At 49.3% G+C, this 22,570-nt stretch overlaps 1 protein-coding gene across 1 annotated transcript in view; it reads left to right on the top strand.

The window, feature by feature from the left end:
* The first annotated feature begins 1,888 nt into the window (after positions 1-1,888).
* Positions 1,889-22,570, top strand: part of LCP2 (lymphocyte cytosolic protein 2) — a 48,892-nt gene continuing 28,210 nt past the window's right edge. Inside the window, exons 1-6 of the mRNA XM_055554814.1 lie at positions 1,889-2,149; positions 7,294-7,356; positions 12,355-12,401; positions 21,270-21,335; positions 21,695-21,726; positions 22,309-22,346. Coding sequence (XP_055410789.1) covers positions 2,072-2,149; positions 7,294-7,356; positions 12,355-12,401; positions 21,270-21,335; positions 21,695-21,726; positions 22,309-22,346 — 324 coding nt within the window. The 5' untranslated portion in view covers positions 1,889-2,071. The remainder of the gene's footprint in view (positions 2,150-7,293; positions 7,357-12,354; positions 12,402-21,269; positions 21,336-21,694; positions 21,727-22,308; positions 22,347-22,570) is intronic.

Genomic DNA, 22,570 nt, shown 5'->3' with positions numbered 1-22,570 from the left:
AGTATGGGTAAATGTCATTTTAAAAATTGCTTCTCTTTCTGAGGATGATCTTGAATGTTCCTTTCCACAGGGGTGCACAGGTATGCAATGTTTTATTTGCTCATGAACCATAGCCCAAGACACACACACTCCATACTATGCCACATCACATATCACACACAGGTTCAGAATGCCTTCCTTCAGCTGCCTCTTCCAAGGCCCTGCTTCCATCCCAGCTAATTCTATGATATCTTCTTTGACTTCTGTATGTGGAAGCCACTTATCTATCTTCCTCTCTTTTCAAATGGGCTTTTTATCATTTGCTGCTCTTCTGGGGATTTAAAAAGTGAAGGGACCTCTCCCATCCGTGGTAGAACTTTTGAGCAGCAGGCCATGCTTTCTAGGGCACGGTCAGTTGCAGAGAGCACTGAGGTTCCAGGCCTGTGAGAAGTGCTCGGCCTGGGCTGCCTCAGTTGATGCCTCTGGCGCCCTTGGAGGTGAGGATGACATTAGCTCAGATTCATGGACCACCTCCGTAAAGGTGCTTAGTCCGGGGTAAAGGGCAGATCCCATTTACATGAAGACCTGGCGAGGTTGGTGCGTAACAATGAGGGTGGGGCTCCTGAGGTTGTGTATAAGATGGAAACTGCGTGGCTAAAGCGATCTTTGAAAAAGCTTCAGGAAGGCATCACTTCAGGGCCAACTCAGTAAATGCAACAGACTCAACATCAGGACAGCAGTCGTTTGTGTGTGCCTGTGGAGCACCGGACGGGTGAACTTGGAGCCTGTGACGTTAAACGGATATGTTTGCTTTTGACACTGGGTTCACCCTCAGTCAAGGAGATGCTCAGGGTCTGAGAAACCAACAGAGAGAACCCAGACTCCCATCTGCTGTCTCCAGGGATGTGCTCTTTAGATAGAAATGTGGACGAATAAATAGTAGATAGAATGTCTAGGGGGAACAAGAGTGACTAGACTATATGGCAACATCAGTAGCAATTGTTATTTTTTATTTTTTTCCTTCCTTAAGTTTTCTAGTTAAACGCATCGTTTTATGTGCATATGAAGCAATTTTTCTGTTCCTGTTTTGCACATATGGAAACTGAGCTTCCTAGAGTTTAAGTCTTTGCCTGAGGTTGCCCAGCATGGAAACTGAGCTTCCTAGAGTTTAAGTCTTTGCCTGAGGTTGCCCAGCATGGAAACAGGTATATCTGAAATGAAGCCAGGGGATTGTCCTGCTGGTCCAGTGGTTAAGACTTCACGCTCGCACAGTAGGGGCCCGGGTTCAGTCCCTGGTCAGGGAACTAGAGCCCACGTGCTGCACCTAAAGATCCTGTGTGTTGCAGCCAAGACCTGCTGCTACCAAATAAACAGATGAAGAAGAAGATGAAAGAAAGAAAGAAACGAAGCCCAGGTCTTCCCAGTGGTGCTCCTTTCTCAGTTCTGGATCCCAACTCACTGACTCAGAGGATCCACTTGTAATAACTATAAGGGGCAGCTAAAGAAGCTCAACTTTATGCTCTTAAGAGAAACTGAGCCGTGGTTGGAAAGCGTTGAAAGGTCATGTTCCTTCCCCTTCACTGATGTGGGAGATTGTCTATATTTTAGGTGAACCGTCAAATTAGATTTTTAATCTGCAAAGACCTACCCAAGCAGGAATGTGGTTTAAACATATGGATGCCAGGGATTTCAATGGAAACATACTTGGGTGTCTAAGTTCCCTTCATCACTCCTCCTACTGGGCTGGGGTAGATGGGGCCCAGTGGGGAATTACCAGCCTGTAGCTCTTTCTGCCTCTTGAGTCCCCAGAGCTGGGCTTCCTTGTTTACTTATTTAGAGCTCAGCAGAGGAAGTGGTAAAGGAAACTTGCTGAGTCGTTTTCTGAGAAGAGACCATATTTGTTCGCAGAGGAAGCTGTTGCTTTCTGGGATCTGGCTACAACAGAAAGGACAGCGGCTCCAACAAGACTTTTCCAGAGGGTGACCGGGAGTTGGAAGAGCTGAAGACACCTCCAGACTCTGGATTTGGGGTTCTCTGTCCATGGGTGCAGCGCCTGTGCTCAGCTGGTGAGCTTCATCCTGAGCGAGCAGCCATGGCATTCAAGAACGTGCCCTTTCGCTCTGAGGTCCTGAATTGGGACCCTAACACCCTTGCAGACTATTTCAAAAAGGTGAGCCTTGCTCTTTAGTGGCTGGGGGGCTGGGCAGAGGCTTGAAGAGGGAGTGCAGGCAGAATGCGAGAGGCGTGAAAGACAGCAGTGAAGCTTCCAGCCTTGTGCAGTCTCTCTGGTTGATGGAGCAACACTGAGCTCTCTGGCAATACATTCTGGGGAGAAGGGAAGCCCTCAAGGGGCAAGTACCTACTACATGCTAGGATTTGAGTGTGTCCTCTTCAGGCACAGTCACATCTAACTCACTCCAGGATCACTGTCCTGCTGGTTCAGCTGCAAAATAAGCTCAAGGAAGCTAAGTGGACCCAAACCCCAGGGACTGCATATGATGGAGGCAGGATTCCGGTCACACCTGTCCAGTTTCAAAGTCCATGCCCTGAGACTCAGAACTGCTATAACGGCTAGTGAGATCAAGGCTTCTTGCTCGAAAGGGAAACATGGAGTCTCGCGGGGTAGGAGAGAGGAAAGGAAGGGTGGAAGACTGTGATGAACGATGCTGGAGATGGTGTCTGAGCAAGTCATTGCTTGTGACTTTGAAAGAGAGCTGTTCAACCACTTACCTAGAACAGAGTCTCATGGGAACTTCATGAGGGTCTTATGATGCAGGCTGAGAAATGACATGAGCCTCAGGCCTTCAGACACCGAGGCCCCTGAAAACGAAAAGATTTGCCGGGAAGGGTCAGGGGCCAAGCTTGTGGCAGAGCTGAGACCAGAGTGTTGCTGTCCTGCCTTCTAGTCTTGAAGGAGCTCAAGGATCCTTGTGTTTGGTCATCTGCTGGTGGGGCCATGGCTCACAGGCTTGCTCGGGCAGATCCCAAGTCATGTGACCCTCTATGACTGTCCAAGGGATACGATGTCTCGTGAGGGACCACTGAGCTCTTAACATTCCCATTTCTGGAGGCTGGCATCTAATTCAGTGGATACTCCAGATTATCACGAAGATATGGTTTTAAGTCATGAGCTTAGAGGTTTTCTAAGTCAACTTACTATTTTTCCTGGTATGGGGTAGACTCCCTGTAACACATACCCAAACCTGGGGTCTACATGGTACCAAAGTACTCAGTGTCATAACTATTCTCCCCTAAGAAAAATGTGAAAATGTTGAATTGGGTGTGGCATGAGAGAGGCACAACCCACAGATCCTGTTATTTGCTGCTTGTTGTGCATCTCGTTTCTGTTATTTTTCCCTCACTGGAAGTCATAATACACTTAGGTTTCAGCACAGTGGGTGCAAAGCTTGTTGAGCTAGCTGACTTTTGAAAGAGTCAAAAGTATTTATTCTAAATACTTTTCTTAAATGTAGACCAAATAACTGAGGGCCACAGTGAGATTTGCTAAGATGCTATGAAGTGGCATATTAGATCAATAAAGAAAAGAGAAAAGAATTGAGAACTAGCAAGGGCACTCCTGGGGACAGGCTGATGGGCCAGAGGTCCAGTCTCCAATCTGGGAAAGAGAATTGCACAACCCAGGTCAGCAACTGAAGAATCCAAGGGTAAAGTTCCGTTCAGGACAGGGAGATGGCCTACAGGTCAGGATGATTCACATAGATACTCTCTGCCTGAGTTGGGGGAAGAGAGAATTTTCTTACAGACCTTAGACTCCAGATCATGTCCACAGAAACTGAGCAGGTTCCCTTCCCAGCATGAAGGCAGGAACGAGGAGACTGAAGGGTGTTTGTGATCTAGGAAGTTCTAGCCCTTCTACAGACCCAGAGAGACACCCTTCAAATACTGAGCATCTCACTTCCCCCAGAGAGAAAAGCTAAGTGAACTGACCATGGAGTCATCTGGGGTTGGATCTTGGATACCAAAGTCCTACTGGCAGATGCAATTTCTCTTTCATTTTTTTTAAATCAAGGAGTGTGTCATGTTTCTGATTTAGGCATGCCGTTTTCTTTTTCTTCCTTTTAATTTATTTTTGTTTCTTTATTTGACTGTGCTGGGTTTTAGCTGTGGCATGCAGGATCTGCATTGTGACATGCTGGATCTCTCAGTTGTGGCGTGAACCCAAGCCCCCTATATTTGGAGTCAGCCTCTGGACCCCCAGGGAAATCCCAGCAGGTTTACTTTCTAACGAAGTGCTGGGGCCAGGTCCCCCTTGGAGGCACCTCCCCAACCAGCTCTGGAGTCAGCCACACCTTGGCTTGAATCCTGACTCTGCCACCCACTAGCTTGCTGACCCTCCCTTAGTTACTATACCTCTCTGTGCCTCGGCTTCCTCGTTGGTAAAACAGAGATACTAATAGTGACTAGCTCATGGGATTATCGGGATAAATAGAGGAGATATATGTGTGAGGCCTCCAGCAGAGATGGGGGCCGATTCATGTTCAAGCTTCCCTTTCTCCTACTCTATTCACTGGACCCAGCCTGGGGACTCCATGCAGACCAGCGGACTTTTGTGTCTTACTATCTCAGACACGTGCAGCTCATCCTCTGTCCAGAACTTAAGCCCTCGAGGATTGAGGTCATGTTTTCTATTTCTTTAAGTCCTCTAATTTCTTTTGACTTAACATAAAGGGATCCTTGGACCATGCAATGGAGAATACTCTGGATCAGAGCCATGAGTTCTAATTCTAGCTGTGTCCCCAATTCACTGTGTGACCTTCAGCCAGTCCCTTCCCCTCTCTGGGCCTTAGTTGTCCTATCCTCAACACCAGGTACCTGCTCAGAGCAGTACCAACCAGAGCTTGTCACTCATAAGAATTATCTGGGTATATGCTAAAATGGCACCCCACTCCAGTACTCTTGCCTGGAAAATCCCATGGATGGAGGAGCCTGGTAGGCTGCAGTCCATGGGGTCGCTAAGAGTCGGACACGACTGAGCGACTTCACTTTCACTTTTCACTTTCATGCATTGGAGAAGGAAATGGCAACCCACTCCAGTATTCTTTCCTGGAGAATCCCAGGGATGGGGGAGCCTGGGGGGCTGCCGTCTCTGGGGTCGCACAGAGTCGGACACGACTGAAGCGACTTAGCAGCAGCAGCAGTAGCATGCTAAAAAGACAGGTCTTCCCTGGGAGCTCAGTTGGTAAAGGATCTGCCTGCAATGAAGGAGACATGGGTTTGATCCCTGGGTCAGGAAGATTCCCTGGAGAAGGAAATCCCCTAGATTTGCCAGTATTCTTGCCTGGAAAATCCCATGGACAGAGGAGCCTGATGAGCTACAGTTCATAGACTCACAAAGAGTAGGATACTACTGAAGCGACTGAGCACACATGCATGCTAAAAGGTCTTACTCCCAGGCCTAGATATCACTGACTCAGAATCAAACTTCCAGGCAGGCCCCAGTCTGCAGGATTGTCTGTCTATCTAGAGTCCAAGTCAGAACTCTGCAAAATCAGAGATTCAGCTGATAACGCTGATGGTGAAATTGATGAATTAAAGGCAGTTGAGTAATACTCCATTGTGTATATGTACCATAGCTTTCTTATCCATTCATCTGCTGATGGACATGTAAAATATCATGTATGAAACAAGTTGCCAGTCCAGGTTCGATGCACGATACTGGATGCTTGGGGCTGGTACACTGGGATGACCCAGAGGGATGGTATGGGGAGGGAGGAGGGTTCAGGATGGGGAACACATGTATACCTGTGGCGGATTCATTTTGATATTTGGCAAAACTAATACAATTATGTAAAGTTTAAAAATAAAAGAAAATTAAAAAATAAAAGAAAATAAAAAGAAAATAATAATATAATTCTAAATTAAAAAAAATAAATAAATAAAGGTAGTTGAATATTCCAAGAACAATTTCACCCATTTGCAACATGGATAAAAGGGATGTTTGGGGCTATGCAGAAGCTGGTTTCTTCCCAAGGACCACTAAATCATTTTTTCCGAGCTTTCTAATATTCACCCTACTCTGTCACACCACGAGATTCACAACAATTGCACTCACTCTTTCAATTTCTTGGCCATAAGAAAAGGTTATAATTTTAAGTTTGCACCAAAAGAAGGCCTCCACAAACTGTGAAATCCATACTTGTGAGGAGAAGCTGAGATTCTCAAGGACAAACATTTTACCTTAAATTCTCTAGCTAGAAACCTCAAATTTAGAGATATTTCAAAGGTAAATGCTTACACTGTTGAGGACTAGGTCAAACAGACACCTGCTTCAACTGTCAGTTGATGTGACTCTAGGAAAGCAACAGGTTCTAAAAATGATCATTCCCGTTGAGGCTGTAATTCTATTCTGAGACTCTGACTTCGACTATTTAAAATAGAAGAAAAAATTTTATGCAAAAGAGTATCTATGATGTTTTTCGATCTTGTAAGTTAAGCTGCACTTAAGTCTGTTGTCTGTTCACTTACCGTTTGTAAGTTTTATTGTTAGTAACTAAAAGGAGAACATTCCTGATAGAGATATTAAAGCCTTGCTCCAGAGCCCAGCTGTCACCTCTGTCACCTGCCTATCCATAGAACCTTATATAAGTTACTTGACTCTTAGTGCCTTTGACTCTCCATTTGAAAAATGTGAAGCTTAAATGATTAAAATTGGTTTAAACACTTAGAATGGTGCCTACCATATAGCAAGTATTCCGTAATTGTTAGAAGTTTCCATTATCATTGTTACAGCAGCAGTTTGGGGGAAATAACTAAATGTTCAGCAATAGAGCAAATTAATTAAAATACTGTTCAAAATCACTTTGTAATAACATGAGTCAGTGCCTTTATTTTTCAAGAGAAAAACAAGACAAGGAGATTCAATATGAATGATAACATTGATTATGTTTAGAAAGATGCTTTGGAAAAACCACTGAAGGAGACACATTGCCATGTTCACCAAGGTTGTCTTTGGGTGACCAGATGATGGCTACTATTTATTTTCTTCTTTCAACTCTTTTCTGTTTGCTGGAGGAGCGTATGGCCAGCCTTTTGCAGCCCTAGCAGCATTCTTTCTGTAGGGGTTGGCCTCAAAGCCTTCAACAGGCAATTTCTCCATTTTAAAAGTCCCAAGGGGTTAGTTAGTGAAAGCAGGGCTGATGTAAGGATAGGGCCCCTCTGAAAGACAGGGAGGGGAGCGGGGAGCCTGGCTAGCCACAAGTACCACAGATTGCTGAGCTCCTGGGGCAGGCAAGGAAGGGGAACCAATGGCATGAACCTGACTTCACTGACAGCACCTCCTCTGCTCTTTTTCAGCTAAACTACAAGGACTGTGAAAAGGTCGTGAGGAAATATGACATCGATGGGCCACGGTTTCTGGTGAGTGCTGGCTGCTAGTTCAACACATTATGACCAAAACTATTCTGTAACTTTAACCAATGGCTGCACAGCCAACTGGTCTACCCTGTCTCTGCGGCTGCTCAGGGGCAATGCCTGTCTTCAGGATCCCATACAACCCAAGGCCTTCTTCAGGGTTTTGTATGAGGACCTCTCCCATCACCTCTCAGGATTCTCCTATTTAGAATACCTCCGAGATCTTTCACTGACACTAATGTACATTCTGAAGTCAAAGTGTAAGTAGGAATCAAATTACAGTTAACACACACACATACCCCTCTTGAAAATCTATTCAAATAGCACTCATACTCTGAGAAGTTCAAGGGGGAAAAGAGCCACATGGGAGAATGGAAGATTCTCTTTTCTTATTTGCCACTCTAGGGAACATACTCACTGACTAGAATAAAGGGTAGAATCACCCTCCTTATTTCAATTATGTCCCTCTTTCTCTTTACTAAATTCACATCATTGGTTTTGTGTCAATTAACACCCATGTGCTATGACTTCCTCTACTCCTTTATATTGCAAAAAGTTTCCAGTGTAATGCTAAGATGCAGCTTTATATTAAGGACTAAGCCATTATGGAGAAGGGGCTGCTGCTCTAATTGGAGTTTGAGCCACTGGGCAGTGGCTGGGGAGGTGGTGTAAGCATTTCCCCTGGAGTGACACTTTTGCCAATGGGTAATGGAGACTCTGACTGCACCGATCCAGCCCTTTTGGTTGTGTTTCTTCATTGTTCAAAAATGAAGCAGGAACAAGCCTTCAAAGGTCTCACAGGGTCAATGTTCCCAATTTGGATTTGGACTCAGTGGATAAGTCAAACTGTTTCCTGGCAAGACCTGGTGAGCAGCCCTGAGGAACCTGGGCTATGAGGCTTCGGGGTGGAAGGGGCCATGGAGGGCACACGCTCTGGTTTTCCACCCAGTACATCAATCCATTTCCTATATTGCATCTCTGCCACCAACAGCTTCTTGAATTCCTTAACTGATGGCGAGTTCACTACCATACACAGTCATCTATTCCTTTCCGGGCAGTACTTAAGTCTCACACTGAGACCCAACTTATGCTCCCTTTGCTCTCATGTGCCATATAAGACATCTTCATTCACTGTTCCATGTAAATCATTCAGTCATTCACCCTGCCATTCACTTAACAAGGACTTTCCTGGGCTCCTTTTATATACCAGACCATGCCATGTGCTCGGAATGTAGAGATGATTAAGATGTGATTTCTGCCTCGCAGAAGCTTGTTTTATAGCAGAAAGTTATCTCCAGGAAGGCTCTAACTACCACCTGAATTGCAATTAGAGAAACATGTACAGAAATGTGATGTGATTTATTCTGTCACACACCTAGTAACTGGACTAAAGCGTACATTTAATTTAATTTAACACTGCTTGAGTTTTGAACAGTGCTACTTCTTTGCACTGGGCTTTAAGCCAATAGACTTTGAGCATTTAATTGTTATTCTTCTTGCAACTTACCGCTAAATCTGAATATTTCATTCTTTTAGCTTTTAGCTAAAAGATGCTTTTAGAACTGAGACCTGAGACTTCTCAGGGCTGAATCAAAAGGGAGTAAGACCTCTTTCTTGAAGATGGTCCTGGTCATAGCCCTGGGTGACCTCTAGTAAGCACATGCCCTCTCTGAACTCCTTGTTCCTTCCTCTGTAATGGACCACACTGGACTGAGTGATAGTGGGTGACAGTCCAGCCCAGCTCTGGGGGGGGGTGCCCCATCCCGCTCTTGTGAGCTTCAGGCCTGTTGAGACAGGGTTGTTGCCTTGGTTGAGGAGCTTTGCCTTTTCTACCCCGATATCTGGGACATGCCAGGCCCTCAGAGAATGCTGCTCACTTTCACTACTGTGTGAACAGCAAGAAGTGGAAAGAGGGACTCAAGGAGCGAGGGGAGTAGGGAGCAGAGCCCAGCCCTGCCCTGGCAGCTTCTGCTAAAACCGCCTTCCATGCCAGATGCTCTGCGTATGATCTGGGCTTTGATCTGAGCTCTGAGCTCTCAGCTATCACCCTTTCCAGCTTTATGATGTCCAGAGCCATTCTGCTTTAAGGGTGAGAATGGAAGGCCCCAGCTGTCTTTGCCCCTCCAGCCCTCCCTTTCTCTCCATCCTCTCCCTTCCTCCATCCTTTCCTCCATCCCTCCCTCCCTCCTTCCTTTTCCCTTTCTTCCGTGCAGGAGCGAGCAGCCCCCTGGAATCTGTGCTGCCAGCATTTTGTTTTCCACTGAGAAGTCTGGTGAGGGAATGGGGGTTCCATGCTCCCAAAAGGCTAAAGAAGAGGAGGCCACGTGCTTGGAAGCTGTGTCAGTTAGAAAGGTGTGCAGCTGCATGAAAGAGAAACTGAACCACAGTGGCTTAACCAAAGAGGGGCTTATCTTTCTCAAGTGACAAGGAGTCTAGAAGTGGGCACTCAGGGCTGGAGGGATGCTAAAGGAAGTCATCAAGAACTCAAGCCTCACCTAGCCAATGGAAGCTCTCTGTGGCTTCTGTGCTAATGGCTATAAGATGGCCACTGCATCTCCAGGCATTACATCTGCATTCCAAGCAGGAGGAAGAGGGGGAAGGCAAAGAGTGAAAAACTCAAAGTGCATGGGGATTGCATTCCCCTGTATTTTCAGGGGTACTTTCCCAAAAGCTTTATTCGGTTAGACTTCAGATTATATCTCACCGGCCACAATGGAGTCCTGTGACCTTGGTCACATGCAAGAGAATTTAGTGTGTTAAATATTTTGAACTGGAAACATTTACTGCCTTGAACAAAATCCAGACCCCATCAGTAAGGGAGCAAGAGAGTGGATATTGGGTAGGCAAGCGACAGTGTCTGCTACAAACACCTCTCCAGGCCGGGTCCAGTTCTTAGCTTTTCTTGCTCTCTTGTCCCTCTTAAGAATGCACTCAGCACATAATCATATTCCTGTAAAGCCACTAGTCTAACTCCAAGTCATTGCACAAGTAACTCAGAGTTTCCAGACATTGCTGAAGGTCTTTGAAGAAGGTAGAGGAGGGGGTTTTACACTGTTACATCACATAGAAAAATTCTCCAAACATCGTGTTTGTGTGTGCTCAGCTGCTCAGTCATGTCTGACTCTTTGTGACCCCATGGTCTGTAGCCTGCTGGGCTCCTCTGTCCGTGGGATTCTCCAGGTAAGAATACTGGAGTTGGTAGCCATTTCTTCCTACAGGGGATCTTCCCAACCCAGGGATGAAACCTGCATCTCCTGGATTGCAGGCAGATTCTTTGCAGCTTGAGCCATCGGGGAAGCCCAAACATGTTTACCATCTTCCATCTTTCCTCCCAATTCCTATCCCTGTTTCAAAGGCCTTTCTCTGTGTTTCTAGCCACACTCACATGCTTACCTTTTCCTTTACCTGCTTCCTGAAATTCCCTCAGCTTATGTCTTTGACTCAGCAGAAGAGAAGGCAATGGCCCACCACCTAGTTCTCAGCATGCATCCCTCTGGCCACTCCCAGCAAGCCCTCCAATCCTCATGCCACACTGCTAACACGAGTCTTGGTATCTTCCCTAAGAAGGGAGTGGTTCCAGGGAAATAGATGCCATGGCTCAGTGATGCTAAAAAAAAGAAGTTAAGAAGTTTGATGAAAGTCTTGTCTCAGGACTCTTGCCAAAGCCTCCTTCCTAGCCCTGTCGCAAGATCTGATATGGGGGCTGGATCAGACTCTGTTCCTAAGAACTGGAGTGGATGAGGCCATAGCACATTTTAAGAGGCCCCAGCCCCAGTGCCAGCTGGGCTTAATGGGAAGTTTGCCCAGCTCATCCCAGAAGGCAGCCAAAATCCTGCCAGGCAGCTACCAGCCCAGAGCGGAAGAAGCAAAGACACTAACTAACCTCCAACAGCCAGCCAGACCCCACCTGCTCCGCCCCGGGACAGAAATTGCTCACCTAAACCCCATTCATCGCTCTCAAAAGGTCTGTCAGGCACTGGGCCAAGCACAGGACACACTTCATCTCATTCAGTCCTCACGGCCCCTGACATGGAGCTGTTCATATTATCAAGGTTCCCATTATACAGAGAAGGAAACTGAGGCCTAGAGAGATTAAGTGTCTGTCCCAAGTCAGGGAACTGCTAAGTAAGGGAACCAAGATTCTAAACCAGCCTGTCCGACTCCAGTGCTCCCACCCTGACCGCTGGGCCTCTGGCCTCAATTAGACGGTTAAAGGGGCCCTTCTTTGCCTCAGCTTTGGTTCTATGGAGCATGTGCCCACCCTCTTTGCTTCCCTCTTCTCTCTCCCTCCCCTCCTCTCTTCCAACACAGGCCACTAGGGCTCCAAAGGGCTTAGACATGGTAGGAGGAAGCTCGCAGGAAGGAAATAGCCCACAAAAGCCAGAGAGTAGGGTCCTAGCCCCAGCTCCATCGCCTACAAGCTGAAATCCCCTTACACCCCCGGGCCCCACTTTCTCACTAAAATGAGACAACGCTGACAGTTTGTACATCACAGGGCTGATGCGAGGATTAATCAAGGTGCTGTAAGGAGGCAGAGTCAGTTCTTTACAAACACGAGCCTCTTTCTCCTTTCCCCTCTCAGTTCCCTCAGGACAGCCTCTTTATTGCTTCCTCGCATCTAGAGAATCCCACCAACACCCCAGGTGAAGGAGGCAGCTGGGCTGTGACGAGGCCGCAGAGCACGGACCCCCTCTCCAGGCCGGCTGCTCACAGCCGTTTCACGGCAGCCGAGGGCCTGAGGTCTGGGGTGGGAGGCTAGGAAAGCTGTTACAGCTTGGCCAAGTCCACATAGAATCCGAGTTTCGGGCTCCCTGTGACCCGATGTGGCCGTCCCGGGCCCGCGGGCTCCATGCTCCGTCTAGAGGCTGCCTGCTCGGTCGGGTGGATGCGGCCTCCTTTTCCGCTGGCTGCAGTCCCGCGGTCCCCTGTCATTTCACACCTGACTCTGCTCACCTGGCCTGGAGCCCCTCCTGCGGGTTGTAACTACCACTGTCTCCATTTCAGAACCTGGCAGAGAACGACATCCAGAAGTTCCCTAAGCTCCGTGTGCCGTGAGTACTGACCCAATGACTGGGGTGCAATGGGGAGTAGACCCGGGAAGCTGAGCTACTTTTCTGTCACTGTCAGCTTAAAATAGGAAAGCAATCAGGAAGAGAGAAGGCAAGAGCAGTGTTCGGGGAAGAGAAGTTACATAATGTGTCGAGAAAAAGAAGCAACAGTTCTAGTCCAGCTGGTATTTGGCTGCTCTTGCCAAAGATCAGCCTGATTCTGGACCATGTTCTCATTTCCTCTCTCCCCAGTGGGGTGGGTTGGCCTTTGAAAATAGCACCAGAATCAAGAGATCTGAGATGTCATCATGGTTTTCACCACCAACTCAGTAATTGCTTCAGTTTTTTGGACCTCGGTAAAATGAGAGCATTGGACCAGATGAGTCTGGCAATGGACTCCATTTGGTCTGTCAATAATGACCCATTTTGGGTGGCTGCCACGGGCATCGTGTTGAGAAGGATTCTGAGGAGAAGGGGGCCGTTTCTGAGGTCTGACGTGGGTGCTAAAGCGCGAAGTTGCAGTGTGCATATTGGGCCCTGCTTTCTGTCCTTCTAGGAGAAGGCGATGGCACCCCACTCCAGTACTCTCGCCTGGAAAATCCCATGGATGGAGGAGCCTGGTGGGCTACAGTCCATGGGGTCGCTAAGAGTCGGACACGACTGAGCGACTTCACTTTCCCTTTTCACTTTCATGCATTGGAGAAGGAAATGGCAACCCACTCCAGTATTCTTGCCTGGAGAATCCCAGGGATGGGGGAGCCTGGTGGGCTGCCATCTATGGGGTTGCACAGAGTCAGACATGACTGAAGCGACTTAGCAGCAGCAGCAGCAGCAGAAGTCTCACACTCAGATGCTTGCAGGAGCCAGGTAGAAATGTGTGAAATGGGCCAGGCTGAAAAATACAAAGTCCAATCATTTACCAGCTTTGAATAAAGCTTGAACATGGAGAAATGTTTTCTGCTGTAAGAAAGACGATACGGTCTTAGTTGCAGCACTCGGGATCTTTCTTGCACCAGGTGGGATATTTCGCTGTGATGCGTGGATTCCCTAGATGTGGTGCATGGGCTCAGTTGTTGCGGTGTATGGACTTGGTTGCCCCAAGGCATTTGGGATCCCCGATCAGGGATCAAACTTGCCTCCCCTGCATTGCAAGACAGATTCTTAACCACTGTACCTCCAGGGAAGTCTCAATACCCAATCTTTGAATTTTCAAGTAGCTAGAAATATAAGTTTTCTGCAATATATCTCAATTTTTAAATGTTGCTCAAATATTTTTTAATATTGTGAATGCCAAAGTTAGCACCCTTATGGGCTAGATTTAGTGTGGGGGCCCCTAGTCTGAGATCTCCACTCCAGACACCCTCTGGGGTCCTTTCTCTTGCTCTAAATGTCTTAGGGCTCACAACGATGAAAGGGAAGTAGGTCAATGAAATAGGAGGTGAAAAGTTTTGTGACTAGGTAGAGCTGCCAGAGTAGCTCAAGTAAGAAAAATATGACTCTCAGATTTCCCTCATCTGGAAGGGTGAAGAAAAAGAAGGGAATAAGGATTTGCCTTTGGTACTGCCTGTCTCCAGGGGCCACTATTGCTGAAGAATAATTGATCTTAAGAGTTTTTTTCCTAGTCCAAAATGGCTATTTAAATCTAAGTTAAATTAAAAATTCAGGGACTTCCCTGGTGGTCCAGTGATCTAACACTCCATGCTCCCAGTACAGAGGGCCTGGGTTCAATCCCTGGTCGGGGACGAGATCCTGTATGCTACAACCAAGGGTTCCCATGCTGCATGTAAAAATCCTACCTGCCACACTAAAAGATCTCACTCGCCAAAACTATGAACCAGTCCAGCCAAATAACTAAAAATAAAGATTCAAAAAATAATAAAACATTCAGCCCCTCAGAGGTACTAGCCACATTTCAAGGGCTCAATAGCTAGATACAGTGGTGATGATTATATTGGACATTATAGTTGGATGCCCTAGAAAAAGGCCACAGTTCTAGGTCAAGGAGAGAACTTAGCATATAGCAGTGAGAACTGGTGGCTGGTGGGCCAGAGTCAGCCTGTAGACACGTTAAGCTGGATCCACACAGTGTTTTAAAATCAAGAAGTGGCATCAGGAAAGACTTTGGGGAAGAAGGGAACCTAACTTGGATCTTGAAATATATTGACAGTGGTCAGATGAAAAATGATTGAAAGACATTCTAGAAATGGGGACTGTATTGCGAAGGCATGACACCAATGTGTTTATTGGAACTGCAAGTAGGTCAGAGCAGTTGAGGCGTACGTGGGGGAGTGAGCAATAAAAAGACCACAGCAACTGGTTACGATTGTGAAGGATGCTTTGAGCTGTTCTGAGTCTGAGAGTGTTGGTGAAGTGAGTTCACCAGGGGGAACACTGAGGTAAAACCCTGCATGTTGACTCTCTCCAGGGTGTGTGAAAGATGATGGAGAGGAGGGCTCAGTTGGAGGCATGGAGCCTGGTTAGGAATGACAGCTATGGTCATTCCTATGAGATGGCAGCTTCTCCCAGGGCTGTGGCTAGGAAGATGCTGGGAGGAGGGGATTCAATCAGAGCAGTAGAAGGAAGGGGACGAGGAAGGCACTTTCAACTGGGAGGATCATTTTTTCAATCTTAAGGCCAAGCTGAGCTGATGTCTGCAATTCAACGTGAGGTGGAGGTGGGATATTTCTTCAGTTATTTAAAAACTAAAAGAACAACTTGGCCTGCAGTAAGAATCCCCGTCCAGTGGGTTTGTCCCCCAAGGCAAGGCACGAGGGCTGTCCACGGAGCGTGAAAGGCAAACTGGTGGGGAAGGCATCCAGGGAAGGTCTGGAAGTCCTGATGAGGTGATTCTGAGTGTGAGCATTGGTATAAAAAGTACCAATTTTCAGCTGCACTTCTGTGAGCTCTGTGCCTGGGATGAGTCCTAGAGTACTCTGAGTTTCCAAGTATATAAAATGAAGGAATGGGTTACATGAACTCCATGAGCACATTCTTTTAAAAGATATTATTTCAGATCTGAACAGGCAGACAGGAGAGCTTAGGGAGTAAAATGCAGGCTCTGAGATCAGACTAGTTGAGACCCAATTCTCCCATTCATTAGCTATGAGTCTATGGACAAGTTATCGGAGTTCCCTGAGCCTCAGCTTCCTCATCTGTAAAATGGGGACAATAACAGACCCTGTCTCAAAGGACCAGTGAGAGAGAAGAAATAACGGAGATATAATAAAATGTACTGAAGAGGCATTAACTATTCTAGCCATTTTATGCAAAATCCCAATGAGCACCATTTCAGACTTTTGCTAATGATTTTATCCTACTAACTGGGGAGGATGAAAGCATAGAAAGGCATGGGCTTTGGAGCAAGGCAAAGCCAGGTTCTAAAGCAGGCTCTGCCTCCTACCAGCTGTGGGACTCAGGCAAGCCATTTCAAGTCTGAGCCTCAGGTTCCTCGTCTAGAGGAGAGGAAAGAAGCAACTCAGAGAGGGCAGTGTATATGGGTACGTGGGTAAGTGGGAGGCAGCCCACATAAGCTGCCTGTGTGTATAGATATTCGGGGCTCATTTGTTCCATTCCTTTGTACACAGGTCCATTAGCCCTAGACCATTTCCCTAAAGGGCTATAGAAAAGAAATTGTTTATGTACAGTAGACCAAAACAAGATTACACTCCTCTGAATATCTCAATTTCCTTAAATTTGCTTTAAAAAGTCAGTACTAAATGGATTTTGTAAGAAGGCAGTTTCTGGTGGGAGTGTGTTCTCTGTCTGCAGACATATGACTGTCTCAGGCCTAGTTTCTCCCAGAGACCTCACAGACAATGTGATGGAGGAGAGTTTTAAAATAAAACAATGTAACATCCTTTTAGAGGACTGAGCCTAGCACCTATGGTAGAACTGAGCATGATCTGGTTAAATCGATAGAATACAAGATAAAATCTTCTGATGATCATCTGGAGTCTTTTTTTTTTAAATGTTGTAAATTTTTGTTGCTATTTTTGCACTGAGTCTTTGTTGTTGCTCGAGGGCTTTCTTTAATCATGCTGAGCCCGGGGGAGGGGGGGGGTTGGGGGTGGGGTGGGGGTGGGTACCCTCTAGTTGCAGTGTGTGGGCCTCACTTTCTGTGGCTTCTCTTGTTGCAGAGCACAGGCTCTGGGGTGCAAGGGCTCAGTAGTTAATGGTGCCTGAGATTAAGTTGCCCACAGCATGTGGGATCCTCCCAGAGCAGGGATTGAACCCATGTCCCCTGCATTGGCAGGCAGACTCTTATCCAATGTACCACCAGGGAAGTCCAATGCTATAAATTTTATGCTTAAAATAATACAGTGTAACTTAAAAAAAATAGAAGAAGAGGGCAGGGATGTGGTGGTAATGTAGGTAACAGATAGGTATTGGATGATTCTCTTTATAACATCAATGATCACTGTCCCCATCATCCATAGTGGAATTAGGATGGAAAAAAGCTAAGATCCAGTTAGAGAGACAAGGCAGGTGCCTGTTGATTTGTCTGTCTTCTGAAAAGGCGTCCTCTCCTAACCTCAGAAACAGCTCCCTGTCTCATCTGCTCAGCGCATACCTAAAATACAAAGCATGGAGGGCAGGATGGAGGGAGGGTGCAGAGCTGAACTCAGCACTGCGTTCATGACATGTGCTCAACTCCCAGCAGAATGGGGACAGTGCCAGGTCCCTCTCCGATATGCCTCCCCTCTCCTGCTCGTTGGCCAAAGCCCTATCCAGGGGCCCCGTCCTCCCTACACGGAAAGTGCCTCCACCCCACTGACTGCCGCTCCTCCTCCTCAGTGGGAGCCCAGAGCGCTTAACTTCCGCTCAGCTCCATGTGAAAAACCCGCATGGGGCCTTTGACAAACACCTCCCCCAGTGCCCTGCTGTCCTTGCTGGTAAAACAGGATAGCTCTTCCTGGCTACTACACAAAATGACTGGAGCACAAGTGACATAAGACTTGTAAATCTGTCAGGGGGAGGGCATGACTGAGAAGTGGGAGACCCTCAGATTCTTGCTTCCGCTCATGTGTCTGGTTGCCCCTGGAGGCCTGAGTCTTGAGACCGATGTCCTGGCTTCTCCCTGTCTCCTCAGGTGACAGGACAGAATTTTGGAAGGTTTGACTCTTGGTTCACAGAAGACTTGCCTTTAAGGAGGAATTTTGTTCCTTTAAAGAAAGGTGAAATGCAAGTGAAAGCCAGATCGGGTGTGAGAACGTGGGCTAGGAGGTGGGACAGGGGTCGGGATGGTGTCAGAGAGCAGGGAGTGAGTGAGGGGTGGAGGAGGGCCTCCGGGCGAGGGACAGGCCAGTGTGCCTCTGAAACTGAGGTCAAGGGAGCAGCTCCCCATCCCCCCAAGCCCTCTAGGAGACAGGGAAACTCATCTACAGCTCACACTATGCAAAATTTGGCAAGAAAAACATTTCAGCTGTGCACGAGACATATAATCACACAGGCAACAAGACAGAGTGTTTGGGAAATAACATTGACTCTTACTCGCACTGTGGGCTCTTACACTTTCCATTCTGTTCTGTCTTCTTCCTCCCTTCCTCCCTGCCTGCCTTTCTTTCCCAGTTTCCTTCTTACTTCTGTGTGGCCAGCAAAGTTGATTTCAAGACGCACTTGTGAGCTTCCACCCCCATTGGCAGAACACAGGGATCATGGAAAGGGAGCCCCACGTGTCCTGGGAGAGCCCTACAGGGGCCATAACAGGACAGAGACCCTGAGTTCTGCTTCTGCTCCCTCACCTCACTCCGCTTCCTCCATTTTCATTCTCTTAAAAACAAGTCCAAGAAGACCAGATCACAGGAGTGATTTCCCAAGCTTTCAGCCCACAGGACCCACCCATGTCTCTGGGGCGCTTGTTGTGACTTCACCCAGTGGCTCCCAGCCTCCCCTGGATGCTCTGATGGCTGAAGTCTCCAGTGGGCCTGGTCATCAGTGTTTGTGGCTATGGTCAAGCAAGTCAGGGATTCTCCAGCTAGGGCCAACCCTCCTGTTTCGCTGATGAGGAAAGGAGGACTATGGAGGGCAATACCCGGCCTGAGGTCAGGCTGTGGGCACTGTCCGTGGGCAGGAGGCTGCAGTCACACTCAGCAGGACCCCCCTCCCAACCTCTGTACCATCCAGCATGACCAGAGGAGGCCTCCACCTGAGAAGTGAGAGGCCTGCCCCCATCATACAGCGAGCTAGGGGTCTTGGCTGCCACGACCTGGCTTCCTGCGGAAAGGTCCGCTCCACTTCTGCGGCTAAACACAGAGAGAGCCGTGTCTACCCGAGGCCCAGCCCCATCCGTCTCTCCTGGGGCTGAGTGCGGCCTGGGGTTTGTGGGAAGGAGGGAGAATGAGTCACCTCCGGCCACTCACTGTCGCTTGGTCCTCTGGGGCGTGGGAGTGAGTGGGGGACAGCCATGAGAGTTTGCAGGCAGAGGTGCAACAACCTCGTGCTCTGATCCCCAGCACCGCCGCCCTGCACACGCGCCCCCCACAGCCAGCAGCCCCAGCTGCGGGAAGGGGTTGCTCTGAGGCCCCCAAAGCAGGGGGCCCGGGGGCCCCACGTCTGCGACAGGCTGGGCTGCCGGCCCCTCTCCGGCCCTGCTGTTCTCAGCTCTGTGGGGCTGCGGTTTGCCATTTCCTTCCTTTGCCAGTTAGAGCCCCAGCAGCCTCCTGCCCGGCTGCTGAAGATACCATAAGGAGTTGCCTAGAGCAGCAGGTCTTTTCAGGATCAAAGAGCTATGCCAGCCGATCAGGGCCACCCCGCTTCTCCCTGTGCCCTCCCTTACCGCCCTTACTGTGCGGGGGACCCGCTCCCCAGCACCCCCTACTTCAGGTCCTGCAGAAACGTCACCTCCTCCCAGAGGCCCGCTGGGTGGTTTTTCAATTGTAACCGCAGCCCGCTCCTGCACTCCCGCCCCCTTGCCCAGCCCACACCTCTGCTGCCTGCGTGTCCACACAGCTCTCACCTTGAATTTCACTTCCTCCAGTGTTCACTGTTTGTCGTCTGTCCGTCTCCCCTAGCAAGTAAGCTCCTCGAGAGCAGGGATCTTTGTTTTGTTCACCGAGGTGCCCTGAACCCCAGCAGAGCTCCTGGTGCTTAGGTAGCCTGGAGTGGGCACTGTTGAGTGAAGGGATGGGGGTCACGGTGCCCTGACTGATGCTTTGTCAGAGGAGGGAGCAGAGGGATGCTTATCAGTTTCTTGAACAACCGCTTAAAGGAGACAGAGGAACCAGAAACAAGCAATCTGGTGGTGTGATTGGAGCTTCCACTGGGAAGCTCCCCACCCCCACTTTAAAGCATCTCCCCGTGACGTGTGACATCCCAGCAATGACATTGGAGGAAGGGTTACAGGCTCCTCTCTCTCCTCTAACGGCCCAGCTCGTTTATTAAGTTTGTTCATCCTGTCATTTGGGCTTCTCTGGTGGCTCAGATGGTAAAGAATCCGCCTGCCATGTGGGAGATCTGGGTTCTATCCCTGGGTTGGGAAGATACCCTGGAGGAGGGTATGGCAATCCACTCTAGCATTCTTGCCTGGAGAATCCCCTTAGACAGAGGAGCCTGGTGGGCTACAGTCTGAGGGGTTGCAAAGAGTTGGACATGACTGAGCGACTTAAGCACAGCACAGCACATCCTCTCACTCGAATGAGTTGAGAGGTTCTGAGCAGGTTCCCGGGGAACGTGGAGAAGTGGGGGGGTGGGGACTGGGGACCTGGGGGATGATGAGGGAAGCAAGACGTGGTGGGGGCCGAGACTTCTTTGCTAACTTAGCAATTTTGTTTTAGACCAAACTTGTGACCTTGCTGGTCACTGCAGCAGGAGGAGGGTAGACTCTGGGTCCTTCCCAGAGGGCAACGGGCTCCACAGAGCCATTCCCAAGGGCCTTCCGGCCTCAGGGGCACTGATACGCTGCGCCGACAGTGTGCTGCTCTGGAAATGAGGGGGCCTGGCTTCTGAGGCTGCTGCGCGTCGCTGGGGGAGGGGCCTGCCGTGCAGCTCAGTCTCTTCCTCTCCGGGCCCCTGTGGCCCCACGTGTAAAATGACGTAGGGCGAGACCACCTCTGAGCCTCCTCCAGCTGCCCCAGATCTCACAGGAACACGAGCCTGTCAGCTGACGGACCCTGGGTCTCCTCAGTGGTGCTAAGGGAGGCTAGAGTTTACTGCAGAGGGCATGCCGGAGCTGCCGTCCCACTCTGCCCTTCCTGCCCTGGGGTTTAGAGATTTGCTGTTTTACAACATCCAAGGAATGAGAGGGTCCTGGCCAAGGCAGGCCTCCGGGCATGGGTGATTCAGGGAGTCTCCCACTTTGCAGGCTGTGCCTAGATGGGGAATACTTCACCAAGTGTTTATGAGAATCCATGTCACCAAGGAGGGAACAGAGGATGGAAGGAGATTTCAGGCCCAAGAAGCGCACCGAAGCTCTTGTCAAGAGTTCTGCAACGAGCAGCCGATTCCTCCAGGTCTCAGAGGTGGATTGAAGATTCTTGTTAGACATCGCTACAGGGATGTCAAACCAAGAGTCAGGGGAGCTCAGCCCTGCGAATACCAGCACAATAAGATACACTGCGGTCGTGTCCTGATCTTAAGGCTGCTGGATTTCAGAGGAGGAGGAGCCGGTGTGAGCCGGCCAGTGCCCACGGAGGGCCCCCCCAGGAGGCTGAGCCCATGCCGAGAGCTTCCTGGGCAGGAGCAAGGGGATGGAGGTGGCAAGAAAGTGGGGAGCAGAGGGAGGGGACTGGCTGGAGGCCAAAGGAAGAGGCCGGCTAAGGTTGGCCCAAGTGCCTGAGGTCACACCGACAGGGAATCTTCAGGACTCGGGGGAGGAAGGCTGAAGGTGGAGAGAGAAAATGCTTTTATCACCTCACCCATCCCTTTGTCTTCTAGGATTCTGAGTAAGTTAAGTCAAGAAATCAACAAGAATGAAGAGAGAAGGAGCATTTTCACACGCAAGTGAGTGGGGCAGCCAAGTGTCCAGGGTCACTTTAATGAGATGCGAAGAATTTTCAAACTCAAGTCTAAATGGGAGTGGTTTTGCCCTCATTTTTGATCTGCCCTGCATCCTGCCCCTGCATCAGGGGAGCTTCCCCTAGAAAGGCAGGCAGTCATGAGCTCCCAGTTGTACCACCAACGTGACTTCAGCGGTTTCCAGAATTTTCGGGTAGCCTGGCCCGAATTTCAAAGCAACAAGGACAAGAGTCCTGGGTGGTGAGATATACCCTCCCCTGGGGGCTCCTCTTGCAGGGCTGGGCTAAGAGGGATATCTCCCCGAGTCAGTAGGGCCGTTAATGCCATGTTGCTTGCCTTTGCAGACCCCAAGTCCAGCGGTTTCCGGAGGAGACAGGTAAAGGTCTCTGGGGGTGAGAACGATTGCTTTGGAGATGGGAGGCACTTCGGCTCTTCTGACTGCTGGTCTAGTTGGAGGGGAGGAGAGATATTACTATGCCAGGCACCTGGCCATGATCCCCTTCCAACTGAGGCCCTCTGCACAGACACAGGGAGGGACTCTGCGGGTGGTGCCTGGAACAACCTGGGTTTTGACTGAGCACCCAAGCACAGCCAGTCTTCCTGCTTCTGAGTCTTTAAAGCAATTATTCAGCTGCTAAATTCCACATCTTGTTAAAATGCAGATTCCTGGGTCCCTCCCAGTTCCTGCAGAATCAGAAGCTCTAAGAATAGGGCCCAGGGAATTTGCATATTTTGAAGCTCTCTCAAGTGACTTTCACATACGTGAAAGGTTAAGAACCACCGCCTCTGTCTGGTAGAATGAGCCCCTCAGGTGGGAAGTCGAGAGCTGGCACTGAGTTGCTGACCCCCAGGTGCGCAGGATGAAGGCGGGGGTAGGGGAGGGCACCAGGCTGGGGAGCGGCCGACTTCCCTCTGTGGCTTCAGTCAGCACTGATAACGGTGTTGTCTTCCTCCACAGAGAGCCACGAGGAAGACAACGGAGGCTGGTCATCCTTTGTGAGTATGGGGCAGGTCCTCCCAGTTTACAGCAGGGTCCGGAGGTCCTTTGTGGTGAGGCCCCGGCGTGATGCGGGGGAGCGAGGCCCTGACAGAGCCCCGCGGGCTCAGGTGTGTTCTGTGGCGGTCGGAGCGTGACTCTCTGGCTTCCAGTCCACACGGTCGCCGGTCTCGTCCGGCCCTCTTGCCCTCGGGGCACAGGAGCGGTGGTGGAGGACACCTAG

The sequence above is a fragment of the Bubalus kerabau genome, chromosome 18, assembly GCF_029407905.1.
Source record: "Bubalus kerabau isolate K-KA32 ecotype Philippines breed swamp buffalo chromosome 18, PCC_UOA_SB_1v2, whole genome shotgun sequence".
Taxonomy (NCBI): domain Eukaryota; kingdom Metazoa; phylum Chordata; class Mammalia; order Artiodactyla; family Bovidae; genus Bubalus; species Bubalus kerabau.
Note: the sequence above shows the minus strand (reverse complement) of the source record. Positions and strands in the feature narration are given on the sequence as shown.